At 48.4% G+C, this 12,781-nt stretch overlaps 1 protein-coding gene across 4 annotated transcripts in view; it reads right to left on the bottom strand.

The window, feature by feature from the left end:
* The window catches only part of ZNF423 (zinc finger protein 423), a 427,104-nt gene that overhangs the window by 153,197 nt on the left and 261,126 nt on the right, over nucleotides 1–12,781 (bottom strand). For all 4 annotated transcript variants that reach the window (XM_020985128.2, XM_078150083.1, XM_020985129.2 and 1 more), the window contains one exon: nucleotides 9,333–12,556. In XM_020985128.2, the coding sequence (XP_020840787.1) occupies nucleotides 9,333–12,556 (3,224 nt within the window). The remainder of the gene's footprint in view (nucleotides 1–9,332; nucleotides 12,557–12,781) is intronic.

Raw genomic sequence — 12,781 nt, 5'->3', positions numbered from 1 at the left:
ATGCCAGACATATTCCATCCCCTTCCTCTGCCTTGTAGATTTCTGCCAAATCACCAGCCAGGCTCTCCAGCTCCGACAGCTGTTTAGAAAGACCTGCCAGGTTCTAATGGGCCTGGTGTCTTTAGGGGAACCTACTCCTCACCTGAACTGGTTAACTTTAGATCCCAAAATAAGATCCTATTTTGAGAACCTGAGGACTGGCCCATAGGGCCTACAGTGGCATAGGATCATTACATTAAAACAAGCCCGTGCTGAGAGATGCACTAGAGAAACAGACAACCACCTAGGGAAGATGGACTGCTTGCAGAGAAACCAGAATCAGTGGTTTGGCTACCTTTTCTCTCTCCCAAAATAAAATGGAGAAATTCTCATCTTGGAGTCTGTTCTAATATTGTTCTAATACTTTAATAACGACATTTTGATATCATGTGCTTCCTTTATAATCCTATGTTTTGTTCTGTGCATTTAAATGTATTTTTCTGAGCAGGGGTCCATAGGCGTTACCAGACTGCCAAAGGGGTCTGTGACACAAAAGAGGTAAAGAATTCCTGTCCTAAGGCAAAGCAAAGCTCCTTTCCAGCGTGTACCACATTTGCAAAGCTTTGGCATTGCTTTCCATGTCTGTCCTCCTATGTTGCCTATGTCACAGTTCCACTCCACTGAGACTATACCACAGAAAGTGGAAGATGGTGAGAAGAAGCAATTATATAAACCACTTATCCAAACTGGAAAAGGGAGATTGGTAGACATGTTGGAGCCTTAAGGGTAAAGTGGAAGCTCTCTGGAGTCACAATCGGGAGTCCAGCCCAAAATCAAATATCACATGAGAAATCAAAGCATACAGTCCCTCTTCACTTCCAGTCCTCAGTTTACCCTAGGCAGATATAAAGAACACACCCGTGTGTCCAGAGCTAGGGCACTTGCAGGGGGTAGGGATAAAGGACAGCAATCAAAAAGGCATCAAAGGGGCAGCTAGGTGGTGCAGTGGATAGTGGATTCAGGAGGACCTGAGTTCAAATCCAGCCTCAGACACATAACACTTACTAGCTGTGTGACCCGGGGCAAGTCACTTAATCCTACTGCCTAACCAAAAAAAAAAAAGAAAAAAGGCATCAAACGCCCAATCTGCAACAAAGACCATCTTGCAGCAATCTTCAAGGGTCAAGCCAGAGCAACTGAACTTTCCCAAGCTGGAACAGAGTCAGTCCAGAAATGGTTTTCCGCTGGAAAGGAGACCTGTCTATCTTCCTCTGTGTTTTACATTTAGGTTACAACTACAACAATCATGCTTTATAATTCTGAAATGTTAATCTATCGTGGAGGGAATAGCTGCCCCTAGGAAGGGAGGCCTTTTTTTTTCTTCCCAGAAATGGGAAAGGATGTGATGTGAAGAATGACAATGAAGCAGACACTAGAGTATGAGACTCTTCGGGCTTTTTCAGAAGGGATGTCCTATTGCAACCACTACATTCGGCTTTCTGAGAAAGCAGGGTGAACTGAAAGGGCCCAGATGCTACTACAGTACCCCAGTGTCCACCCCCCCAATAAAGTACACAAATCAGGAAGTGTGTACAAACAACAGAGTGCTAAAACAAGAAACTGCAGATTTCCTTGTGCACAACTCTAAGGGCTTAGAAAACAGAAAAGCCTCTAAGAGGCAGTGTGGTGTGACAGATAACATGAAAGACCTGGGCTTGAATCCAACCTCAGACATGGGTGACTATGGGTGAGTCACTTAATCTCTCAGTTTCCACTTCTATAAAATGGGGATATAACACCGAGAGTGTCTACTTCACGAGAGGGTTGTGAGGATCCCAGAGTTTGAGAACTGGATGGGGACCTCAGTAAGCATCTACTCCAACCCATACCTAAGAGGAATCCCCACTCAATGAATAGCATTCCCAAACAACAAATCCTAGAATTAGGGCTAGAGCTCTTTATTATTCTAGAGACAGCTAAACTGTTGGATAATGAAGCCTTTGCCAGATAAGACACCTCACAAGTCTACCCATGAGTCAAGAGATCACAGAATCAGGGTCATAGATCAAGAAGGAGAAGAGAACCCAGAGGCCACCTAGTCCAAACCCTTCATTTTACAAATAAGGAAACTAAGGCATGGAGAGATTAGGGACTTGCCCAAGGACATAAGTAACAGACCAAAGATTTGAATCCAGGTTTTCTGGCTCCAGATCCATTGGCCCATCCTGTAATACTGTCAAACCTGTTATGGTAGTGAACCTAGAATACGTGTGAAATAGTTCACAATGACAAAAAAAATAGGATGATGCCCTGAAAAGTGATAAGTTTCAGATATTGATATGGTTGTTATTTGTATTACTTTTCCTGATTACAGGACTCAGCGCACACTGTTGTAAGGAAAGAGAAGCCCAGCTGGTGCTGAAGATGGCAAAGACAAGGGACCTCTGGAAAGAGGCTCTTATGGGCAGGGGGATGCTGCAGAATGGGCACTGGGCCTGGCACCAGAAGAGCTGGGGTCAAGTTCTTGCTCTGTGGTTGCTAGTTGCATGACCTTGGCCAGATAACTTACCCACTTTAAACCTCTATTCTCCTGCCTCCCAATACCACTCCCCCACTTGAAAATAGGCATAATAATTTATAACCTACCATACTGTAACACAAGACCATTGGGAGAATCAAATAATACATATGAAGATGACTTACCTTTTCCTAGAAGCTTAAGGTTTACAAAGCACTTTCTTCACTACAGGGTGAGGTCGGTAGAAAGAGACAGTGTAGCCTAATGGAAAGTGAGCCAGCCTTAAGACACCAGAGATCTAGATTTGACTCCCTCCTCACTTATTAGCTAGAGCTGTGAGTGTTTCACTTATCTTGTCAAAAACTATTTCCTTATCTGAAAATGGATTTCATAATACCTGTACTATGTACGTCAAGGGGTCACCGGGACAAAAGTCTTTATTTAGTACATAATTCTCTACAATTACCCCATTTTACACACGAGGAAAAAAGCTGAGACAGATGAAGCATGACTGATGCCCAAGGCCACATAGATAGCAAGTGTCAGACATGGGATTTGAACCCAGGTCCTCTGACTCCAAAGCCACAGTTGTCATTACAACATAATTCCTAATCATAAAGTGCTATCTCTGAAGGCTTTTGTTATGATAAAGCATTTCGAGACATGCAGTGTATTTCTCCTCTGTTACTTTTCTAAGTGTTGTGGGACTGTCCACTGCTACAATGCTGGTGAAGGAGGTACTACCCTTAGGGAAAAGGGGACAAAAGTGAGGGGCTCAAAATCAAGTCCACTTTATGACAGGGAGCTCGATGGTGACTGCCTAACATCTGAAGAAAGGCTGGGCCCCTTGAAGCAAAGAAAATAGAGCTGGATCAAGGGATCATGGATTTAGAAGCACAAAGGACCTTAGAAGCACAGAGGACATCACGCCCAACACTCTCATTTTACAGATGGGGAAACTGAGGCAAACAGAGGTTAAGTGACTTGCCCAGGGTAAGGTGAATGTCTGAGGTGGGATTTGAACTCAAATCTTCCTGACTCCAAGCCTCGCACTCTTTCTGGTACTCTATGCAACGGCAAATCTTACCACATCTCAAAGATCCCACCATGCCCCACGGGCCAACAAGTCACAGTTTTCCTCTTGCAGAATGTGAGAGTAAAATGACCACTCTCCACCTTGCTTCTCCTTCATGACCTTGGGTGGTAAATGTCCCTCTCGGAATCTCCATTTCTATAATGGGGTCATAAACATTAATCATAAAAGTGGATATTGGGGCAGCAACATGCTATATCAGAAATGCCTGGTGTCAGAATCAGAAAACCAGGGTTCAAGTCCTAATTCCAATGCCTACTATTCTTGTAACACTGGAAAAGTCACATAAATAAAATGTACATGCACATGTTTCCCACATTTCTAAAAGTGCTATCCTCACTGTAACGTGGGGAATGCAAAAACTCTTCTTAATTTATACATTAGGTAAGATGTAGCAGGTAGAGGACCGGGCTTGGAATCTTCCTGTGGAATCTCATTACTGGCCTCAGACACTTATTAGCTGGGTGACCCTGGACAAGTCACTTCACCCTGTTTGCCTCAGTTTCCTCATCTGTAAAATGAGCTGGAGAAGGAAACAGCAAACCACTCCAGTATCTTTACCAAGAAAACCCCAAATGGTGTCATGAAGAGTCTGACACAAAGGAAAAATGACTGAACAACAAAAACTGAGATTCAGAGAGACAATGGGAGTTGGCTACATCATGCAGCTAGAAAATGTGAGAGGTAGAATTTGCACCCAGATCTGTTCTGTTTCTAAGTCTCATCTCTTTCCCATAATACCCCAAGCGTCCCTCCCACGTAATCTAAGTCATAGGTACCTTCTCTGCAAAATGCTGTTCTGAGGGATGCCATTTTTTGAACCTTAAATCACTGTATGCGTATGAACTATTATTTCCCTGAAACAATGGTGTTTGAGAAAAATAAAAAAGATTGGATGGAGAGGGGGAGGAAGAACACTTAAGCTCCTCAAGGCTTCATCTTAGCCCTTTCAGGAACATCTCACTGAATCTGGAGTCAGAGGAGCTGGGTTCATATACCACATCTGATGCTTACTACCTGTATAACCTTGGGCAAGTCATTTAGCAATACTTGTCCTCAGTTTCCTTGTGGTATCTAAGTTCCCTTCAAGTCCTAGAACTAAGATCCCATCACTTCTGAGTCATAGCATTGGCTGACCTCCCCTTCCCTCAGCACAGGCTCAGTCTAATACCTCATACTCACTACTAGCTTTAGCCTATAAAAGGTACTTATATTCATTCCTGTAGCCTCCTAACAACCCCAAGACGAGGACTAAGCAAGACCACCTCTGCCCATTGAACAGATGAAGACAATGAGGCCAAGAAAGGGCCATCCCCAAGTTGAGTCAGTGACAAAGGAGGCAGATCTTCAGCAGTGCCCCCCACGCTGCTACTCCTAAGAGATCATCTTATGACCCTCAGTCTGAGGCCCTCAATAGTCACGTTGCCCCCACACCAGCATCTAGAAAGAACATGCGCCTGGGAATGAATCAACAGGAGGTCCCCCATGCCGCTGCCTTCACCTGGGTGGCCAGGGAGCCCTCTCTAACCCCACGATCCCCACCCCACAGAGGCCAGACTCCCGGTCCCTAAGGCAGGAGCCAGGAGAGAGTCTGCTGGTCAACTCAAGCTCCCCTGGAAAGTGTTTCTGAGGAAGGCCAGGCAGAGTTGAGGGCTGTCTGGGGGGAGAAGGAGGAAATGACTAGAAGAGGAAACGACTAGAAGAGGAAACCTCACGTCTGTCTCTGAGGCAGCTCAAGTGGAAGCCTAAGAACCATAAATACTACAGGCTAGGTGCCAGGAGGGGGTAATATTCCATGACTGGACCTTATTTTATTTATCTCTCCTGGGGCAGCCCTGAGCGAAGCAGGTTCGATGTGCACTGAAAATAATTAACATAGGGAGGGCCCAGCATGGGGAAGAAGTGGCTGCCACTCCACTATGGTTTGGAAGCTAGATTCTGATGTGGGAATGAAATCACTGGTGGAGAACTTCGCAATCCCTCGCGGCAAAGTGGAACTTGAGGGGAATTTCCATGGGAAGTGACAAGAGACCACTGATTGTGACAAGCAACATGAGCGTATGCGCGCGTGCACACGCACACACCCACGCCAACCCTCTTACTTAAACACAGATAAATACACACATACAAACAACACAACCAAACACCCTCTCTGACACTCACAATGACTCACAGACATAGAGGCATTGACACATGCAAGTTTGCACACACAAACTCACACAAACCCAACATCACTTACACAGGCACAAATGTTTGCACATACATGATACAACCTCACACAAAGACAACAGATGCGCATACACAGATGCCATTCACAGCTCCCCACGTGCCTACGGAGCTAGACACCCCTTCAAAAATACATGCATATTCAAACCTACACAGAGAGAAACAGGCACTCATATATTCACTCACACAGAAACACACATAGACTGACACACAAACGCCAGGGCACTAGGATCTTGACCCCATCCCAGCTTCCTTCACCAGCTCTTCCTCATGAAAAGCCAGAAGCCCATCAGACACTTGGCAAAAACCAGGCAAAGTGGCCCCAGGACCAGATGATTATGGAAACACTAAAATATAAAAGGGAAAGGTAGATACTCATTCATTCATTCATGCATGCAGATTCTCTGTTTCTGTCCCCTCCTTTCCTGTTCCCCTCCCATCAATTTCCTTTACCATCTACTCTCCTTCCCACCCCACTGTCCTGTTTCCAAGAGCATCCCTCTTGGTTTTTCTTTTGTGATTTTTAGAGGTCTCTAACCGAAGAGATGTCATTGCAGGGGACTGTCTCTGGTGTTCAAGGTGCCTTCTCATTCCTGTGGGCCCCTTTCCCTTTCCCCAAGGACTGGGCCCAGCATCAGGTTCTGCTGACTACAGTACAGTCCTGATGCTGCTTACTGTGGCATCTCAGGGTGTCTTTCTAACCCACCACTGCTCTGCTGCAGATCAGAGACAAAATTCAAGAGTGGGGGAGCACTCCAAGGAGAAATGGGGATATGAGTAAAGAATGAAAGAAGGAAGAGTGTACAAGGGAAAGGTGACCAAGCCCCTAGGAAAGGAGACTCCTGGAGAGCCCTGTATACCTTGGGAAGCTTTTCCAGGGGCACCTCATCAGAGAGACAAAGGGACTCTTCCTGAGGCAGGAAAAGGAGTTGGGAGCCCTGGACTCTCTGATCCTGGCTCCATGACTTATGGTTTAAATGCTTTGTGCCTCAGTTTTCCCATCTCTGGAATGGCCATGATACTACTCAGCCAACCCCACTGCACAAGGGTGGTTTGAAAAGCAAGTTATATAATGGATGTAAAAGGCATTTTGAAAAGTTTAAAACCCTGAGTGAGCTGTGGTGCTATTATTATTATTTTTATGCAGTGGGTTGGAAGAGACCTGAGTTCTTTACAGGTAGCATCCATCCCACAGGGCTATATTCCCTATGGAGCCTGTTGCTACAGACATGGACCCTGGGGTCCTATCAAGACTCATGCTAGATACTGAGATTTTTTTTTTATCTCAATCAATTTAAGCTTCTTGAGATCAAGGGACTAGGAGACCTGGCTTGAAGGGCAGTCCTATCCCAGGCCCTCTGGAGGTCCCATAGCCAAAAGAAGGTAGGGCCTTTTCTAACCAGATATGGAATGTTCCATTCCTCACCACCCCCCACCCCCACCCTGTAGAATGACTAGGCCACTATGTCTGAGGAGCTTCTGGGCCAAATCTCCATCTGATATCTAGACACGGCCCAATTTCTGGGCAATCTTTGGCTCCCTAGGGACAACAGTGCCATATCCCATGAGGAAGCCAGGCTTGGCAACATAGCCTCCAAATATCCAGAATCACAGAGAGATCAGAAGAGCAACCTTGTGAGTTGTTGCATCTTTGGAAGGCATCTGCCAAGCTTCAGATGTGACTGTACTGGCTAAGATATCATCCCTATCTCTCCAAGATTTGGGAAAACTATGCTTTTTCCAAGTCCATCTGATTATGTCTCCAGCTGTCACCTTCTATTTGGGCTACATTTTCACCTCCACAATGAGATTGAACTAAATAAATGTTCTCTAAGCTTTCTCCCAGTGTAAACACGTCAGGTTTCTATTTGAATCTCTCTCTTCACTCTGTCTCTCCCTCTCTCCTTCTCTCTCTCTTTCTCTCTCTCTCTCTCTGTCTCTCTCTCTCTGTTTCTCTCTCTCTCTCTCTGTTTCTCTCTCTCTCTCTCTCTCTCTCTCTCTCTCTCTCTCTCTCTCTCTCTCTCTCTCTCTCTCTCTCTCTCTCTCTCTCTCTCCCCCACCCCCACCCCCACCCCCCCCAGCATGGAGCCTATTGCAAGTCCCAATGCCAAACACCACCAGCTAACAGGCCCACAGCAAGCACCTGTGGCTAAAGGCTACAGCCCCAAATCCTGCCTCCCTCAAGGCCAGCAACAGTAGCACCTGGAAGAGTTCACTCTTACGAAACACTTGGCATCTCCACCCATCTGGAAACAACACAAACCCAGAGAGAATCCTAAGGTCTACGGGTCTAATGCTTGAGAAGCAAACAGCCAGATGGAAGAGTGCAGTTCCTATAGAAAATCTTCTCTCAGCCTCCTGGACCCAAGCCTCACAAGTCACTGAGGAAAGGGCTGCTGTGACTCTGCTCCCCAAACCCACATGCAGCAGATGTAGCCCGACAAGGTATTCTTGTGAAAAACAGATGAGGATGTTGAAAGAGAATTGGATTTGGACTGGGAAATTTTGGTTCAAATCTTTGAACATAAATCATAGTTTTAGAACTAGATGGGAACTTAAGAGTCCATCTTACCCACTCCCCTCATTTTATAGATGTGAAAACTGATATCCACAGATACAAAGAGACTTGCCCGAAGCAAACAGATAGTGTCAGAGCCAAGATTTGAACCCAAGTCTTCTGACTCCAAATGTATCACCCTTTCAACCCTACTAAAATGATGAATGGATCTGAATGAGAAATAAAAAGGTAGGATTAGATGACCTCAAAGGGCTCTCTAGTTCTAAATTCTATGAGTTTATAATCTCTCAACCCACCTCAGAAAGGAATAAACACATCTCCTGGCTAAGGGACCAAAGGCAAGTCATTCTACTTATCTGAGGTACATTTTCCTCATCTGCAAAATTGGGATAATAATACCTGTACTAGCTGTCTTACAAGACTATAGTGGGATGAGTGGTCCATCAACTTTTGAACTGCTATAAACTGTGATTCATTTTTACTATTTCTGTTACCTGTGTGAACTTGGTCAAGTCAGTTAATTTGGGGGGGGGCGTGCCTCAACTTTCCTCATCTGCAAAACGAGAGGGTTGGGACTACATGATCTCTAGGGTGTTTTCCATCTCAAATCAATCAATGAACAAGCAGGAAAGAAAACACTATGGGCCCTATCATCCCACTGATACCTAACTCAAGTGTCAAAAGGAAAAAGATTTGTCCACAAAAGGTGTGTGTGTGTGTGTGTGTGTGTGTGTGTGTGTGTGCATGCACAGGGAAGGAGGTGGGGAGGAGATAGGACAGGAAAAGGAGATGTCACCATCTGTGTTGGTTTCCTGTTTCTCTGATAACTAGAAGAAACACCTAGCCTTTAGCACCAAAATGCCAAGAAGATCCAACAAAGTGCAGGCTCAAAAACAGGCCTGTGGACTCAAGTCACATAGCAGAAACCTTCCCATGCCATAAAGGAGGGGGGCAGCCCCAGGCACAGGAGGGGAACAGAGATAATCAAGGCCACTTACTCTGGGGACAGGAGATGTCTGGGCACCTTTCCTCTGCCCACTGGTCTCAGGTGTCAGGTCCCTGTGGTCCATCTGTACGTGGCTCTCCAGGTCCTCCGCACTCTCAAACTTCACACTACACTCCGGACACCGGAGGCTCCCACACGGCCGCTCACCAGCCTCCGGTGGGGTCAAGCCAGATGCCTGTCCATTGGTGCTGCGGGTCATGCAGCCGGCGCACAAGCCATAGGGCAAGCCATTGACATCCAATTTTACCAGGTCCTGCTTGTTTCGGAACTCTTTGAGGCAAAGCGCACATTTGTAGAGCTTCTGCAGGGACTGGCCATTGGGGGAGGAGGCGGCGGAGTTGCCCGCCAGCTTCTGCATGTGGAAGGTGCCGTGAATCTTAAGCTCTAGGGTGGAGGTGACCGTCTGCATGCAGACAACACAGCGGAAGCCGGTGAGGGAGTTGCGCAGGTCAGGGTGCATCTGGCAGTGCTCGATGAACTCCTCCTCGCTCTGAAGGGGCATCTTGCAGATGCGGCAGGTGCCTGTGTCCAGGCTCTTGCTGTGCGTCACCTTGTGCTCCGTGAGCGTTAACAGCGACGGGAACCTCTCCCCACAGATGGGGCACATGTAGTGCTTGGCGGGGCCCCGGTGGGTCTGCATGTGCTCCCGCAGTCCATTCTCTGAGAAGAAGGTCCGTGAGCAGACATTACACTTGTGGCTGCCTTTGATGAACTCCGCCTTCTTCCGGGAGCAGTCGTCTTCACCGGGCCGGATGTTGTGGTCCCTCAGGCGATGGTTCTGCAGCAGAACCTCCATGGTATAGGCCGCCCCACAGATGTCACAGCCATACATGGGTTCGGACGCATCCACGTCATCCTCGCTGGCCTCGTGGCTGTTGGGGGCCTCGGGGTTCTTCAGGAGCATGTTCTGGATATCCGCCGGCTCTGCCTTCTTGCCCGCCGGCGGCATGCCGTTGGCCGTGCCGTTCTCGGCAGCTGCATCAAAGACGCAGTGCTTCTCCCGAAGGTGCTTCTCCAGGAGGATGATGGCGTGGAAGGCCTTGCTGCAGAACTTGCAATTGTACTTCTTGCTGTGGGTGGTGATGTGGCACTGGAGCTCCACCTCGGTGCTAAAGGTCTCCCCACAGAAGATGCACTTGTGCGACTTGGTGGGGTTGCCCAGGTGGCTGTGTTTGACGTGGATCTGCAGGTCCACCTCCTTCCGGAAGTCCCAGTTGCAGGCTGTGCAGCGGTACATCTTCTTCTCATTGCTGTGCTTCACCGCCAGGTGCACCTGGATGGAGACCTTGGAATCGAAGACTTCTTGGCAGAGCGTGCAGTGATACAGCACGAAGGTATGCATGTCCAGCAAATGCTTCTGCAAGTCATCCACGGACGAGAACTGCTTGTCGCAGCTCTCACAAACATAATGGGTCGAGGTTGTCATGTAGTGGACTGTGAGGTGCTGCAGGAGCGAGTCCTGGGAGTCAAAGTCTTCTTTACACTGAGGGCACGACTGTTTCCTCAAAAGCAGCTCCAGGTGCAATTTTAAGTGGGTTTGGAAACTTTCAAAGTTGGAGAACTTGAGATCACACTGATTGCATGGGTATTCACCATTGGAAACGGAGTTGATGCTAGCAGAGAGTCGCTGCCTCTTAGGGGACGAGACCTCCACATCAGAAGAAACTGGGCTCTGCTCTGCCTTAGACTTTTTGTTGTGTGCCAATGGAATATTCTTGTGGTTTTCTTTAATATGCTTTGTGAGCTTCAAGATGGAGCCAAAAATAGGGGAGTTTGTGCAATATGGGCAGGAGTAAACTTCCATAAACGACTGTGTTGGCTGCACAACAGGCGATTCCAGTTTTGAGTTCCCCACGTTGCAGTGGGTCTGCTGGATGTGCTCCGTGAGGGAGGACTCAGTGAGGAAGCCCATGGAGCACTGGTTGCAGAAGAAGGCATTGTTGCCATCTGCAGGGTTGGCGTTGGGGCCACAGTGGGTGACCCGGATGTGCTCCTGGAGGCTGTTGATGTCGGCAAACATCTCAGGGCAGTAGTTGCAGTGGAAGGCAGAGATGTTACTGAACTGCATCATGGGGTAGGCGTGGTTCTTGTGGACCTTGCGCACGTGCTCGTTCAGGTTGTACAGCGTGGGCATGGAGTCCAGGCAGACCTGGCACGTGTGGCTCTGCTGGGGCTTGTCCACATGGATCGTCTTCAGGTGGATCTCCAGGACCGCGAGGCTGTTAAAGTCTCTCTTGGAGCAGTAGGGGCAGCTGTAGGTGACCTTGGACCAGCTCTGCCCCTCCTCCCGGTCCACAGCCCGGATCTTTTTCTGGCCCCTTAAAGGCTTCAAGGTGGAGTCTGGGGTGGAGCCTCGCTCCACAGAGGCGCTTGAGTCAGGGGTGGCGCTGCTCATGGACGCCACGCTCCCCAGCACGGGGTCGGGGCTGATGCTGTGGTTGCTGGAATCCGGCTGCCGGTGGCTGTCCAGGTGGCAATAGACCTCCTCCACTGAGGAAAACTGCTCTGGGCACATGGGGCACTTGTGTTTCTTGTTGGCGTGGGCTTGGTGGATATGGGCAAGCAGCGAGTTCTCGTCCACGAAGACCTCTGGGCAGTGGATGCACTGCAGGTCCGCCTTCTCCGAGAGCTGGGGGTGGCGGGTCAGGACGTGCTTCTCCAGCTCCTCGGTCTGGCTGAAGGTGTCCTCGCAGTAGTCGCACATGAAGTCGTCCTTCTTGGTCTCCTTCTCCGACTTGGCCACGTGCTCCTTGTTCTTCTTGTGGGCCTGCATGTGGCTCTGCAGGGAGCTGGTGGAGGAGAAGCCCCGCTTGCACACCGTGCACTTGAAGGGCTTGCTCGAGCTGTGGGTCTTGAGGTGGATCTTGAGGTGGTCGCTGCGGGAGAAGGCCGCCTCGCACTCGTGGCAGTGATATTTCTTGTCGCCCGTATGGAGTTTGATGTGCCGGTCCCGGCTCCTCTTATGCTTGAAGAGCCGGCTGCAGTAGGTACACTTGAAGGGGAGCTTGTCACTGTGGATCTGCTCGTGCCTCTTAAGGTAGCTCAGGCGGATGAAGGACTTGTCGCAAAACTGACATGGGTAGGGCAGGCCAGTCCCCCCTTCCTCCTCTCCGATGCCGAGGTCACACCCATCTCCTATCATCTGAGTAGGTGACGCAACATCTTTGCTGGAGGGAGATGAAGCCACCCAGGAGAGCTGTGGGTCGTCATCACCATCTGTAATGGGAAGGCAGAAAGGAGATTAAAGACAATTCCCAGGGCATCTGTGAAATAAGGACAAAGCTTCTCAACAACACTATGCCTTCTACTACTGCACAGCTAACCAACTGCTCAGAGGAAAACTGGGAGTGTGGGGCAGGGGGCTAGAGAGAAAACAAAACAAATCAAAAAACCAGACAGAGAGGGAATAGGGACAAGATGCCTTTCAAATTATAAAGGATG

Source organism: Phascolarctos cinereus, unplaced genomic scaffold (assembly GCF_003287225.1).
Source record: "Phascolarctos cinereus isolate Bilbo 61053 unplaced genomic scaffold, phaCin_HiC Scaffold_2;HRSCAF=192, whole genome shotgun sequence".
Classification (NCBI taxonomy): Eukaryota; Metazoa; Chordata; class Mammalia; order Diprotodontia; family Phascolarctidae; genus Phascolarctos; species Phascolarctos cinereus.
The sequence above is the reverse complement of the archived record's forward strand: the minus strand, read 5'-3'. Positions and strand labels throughout refer to the sequence as shown.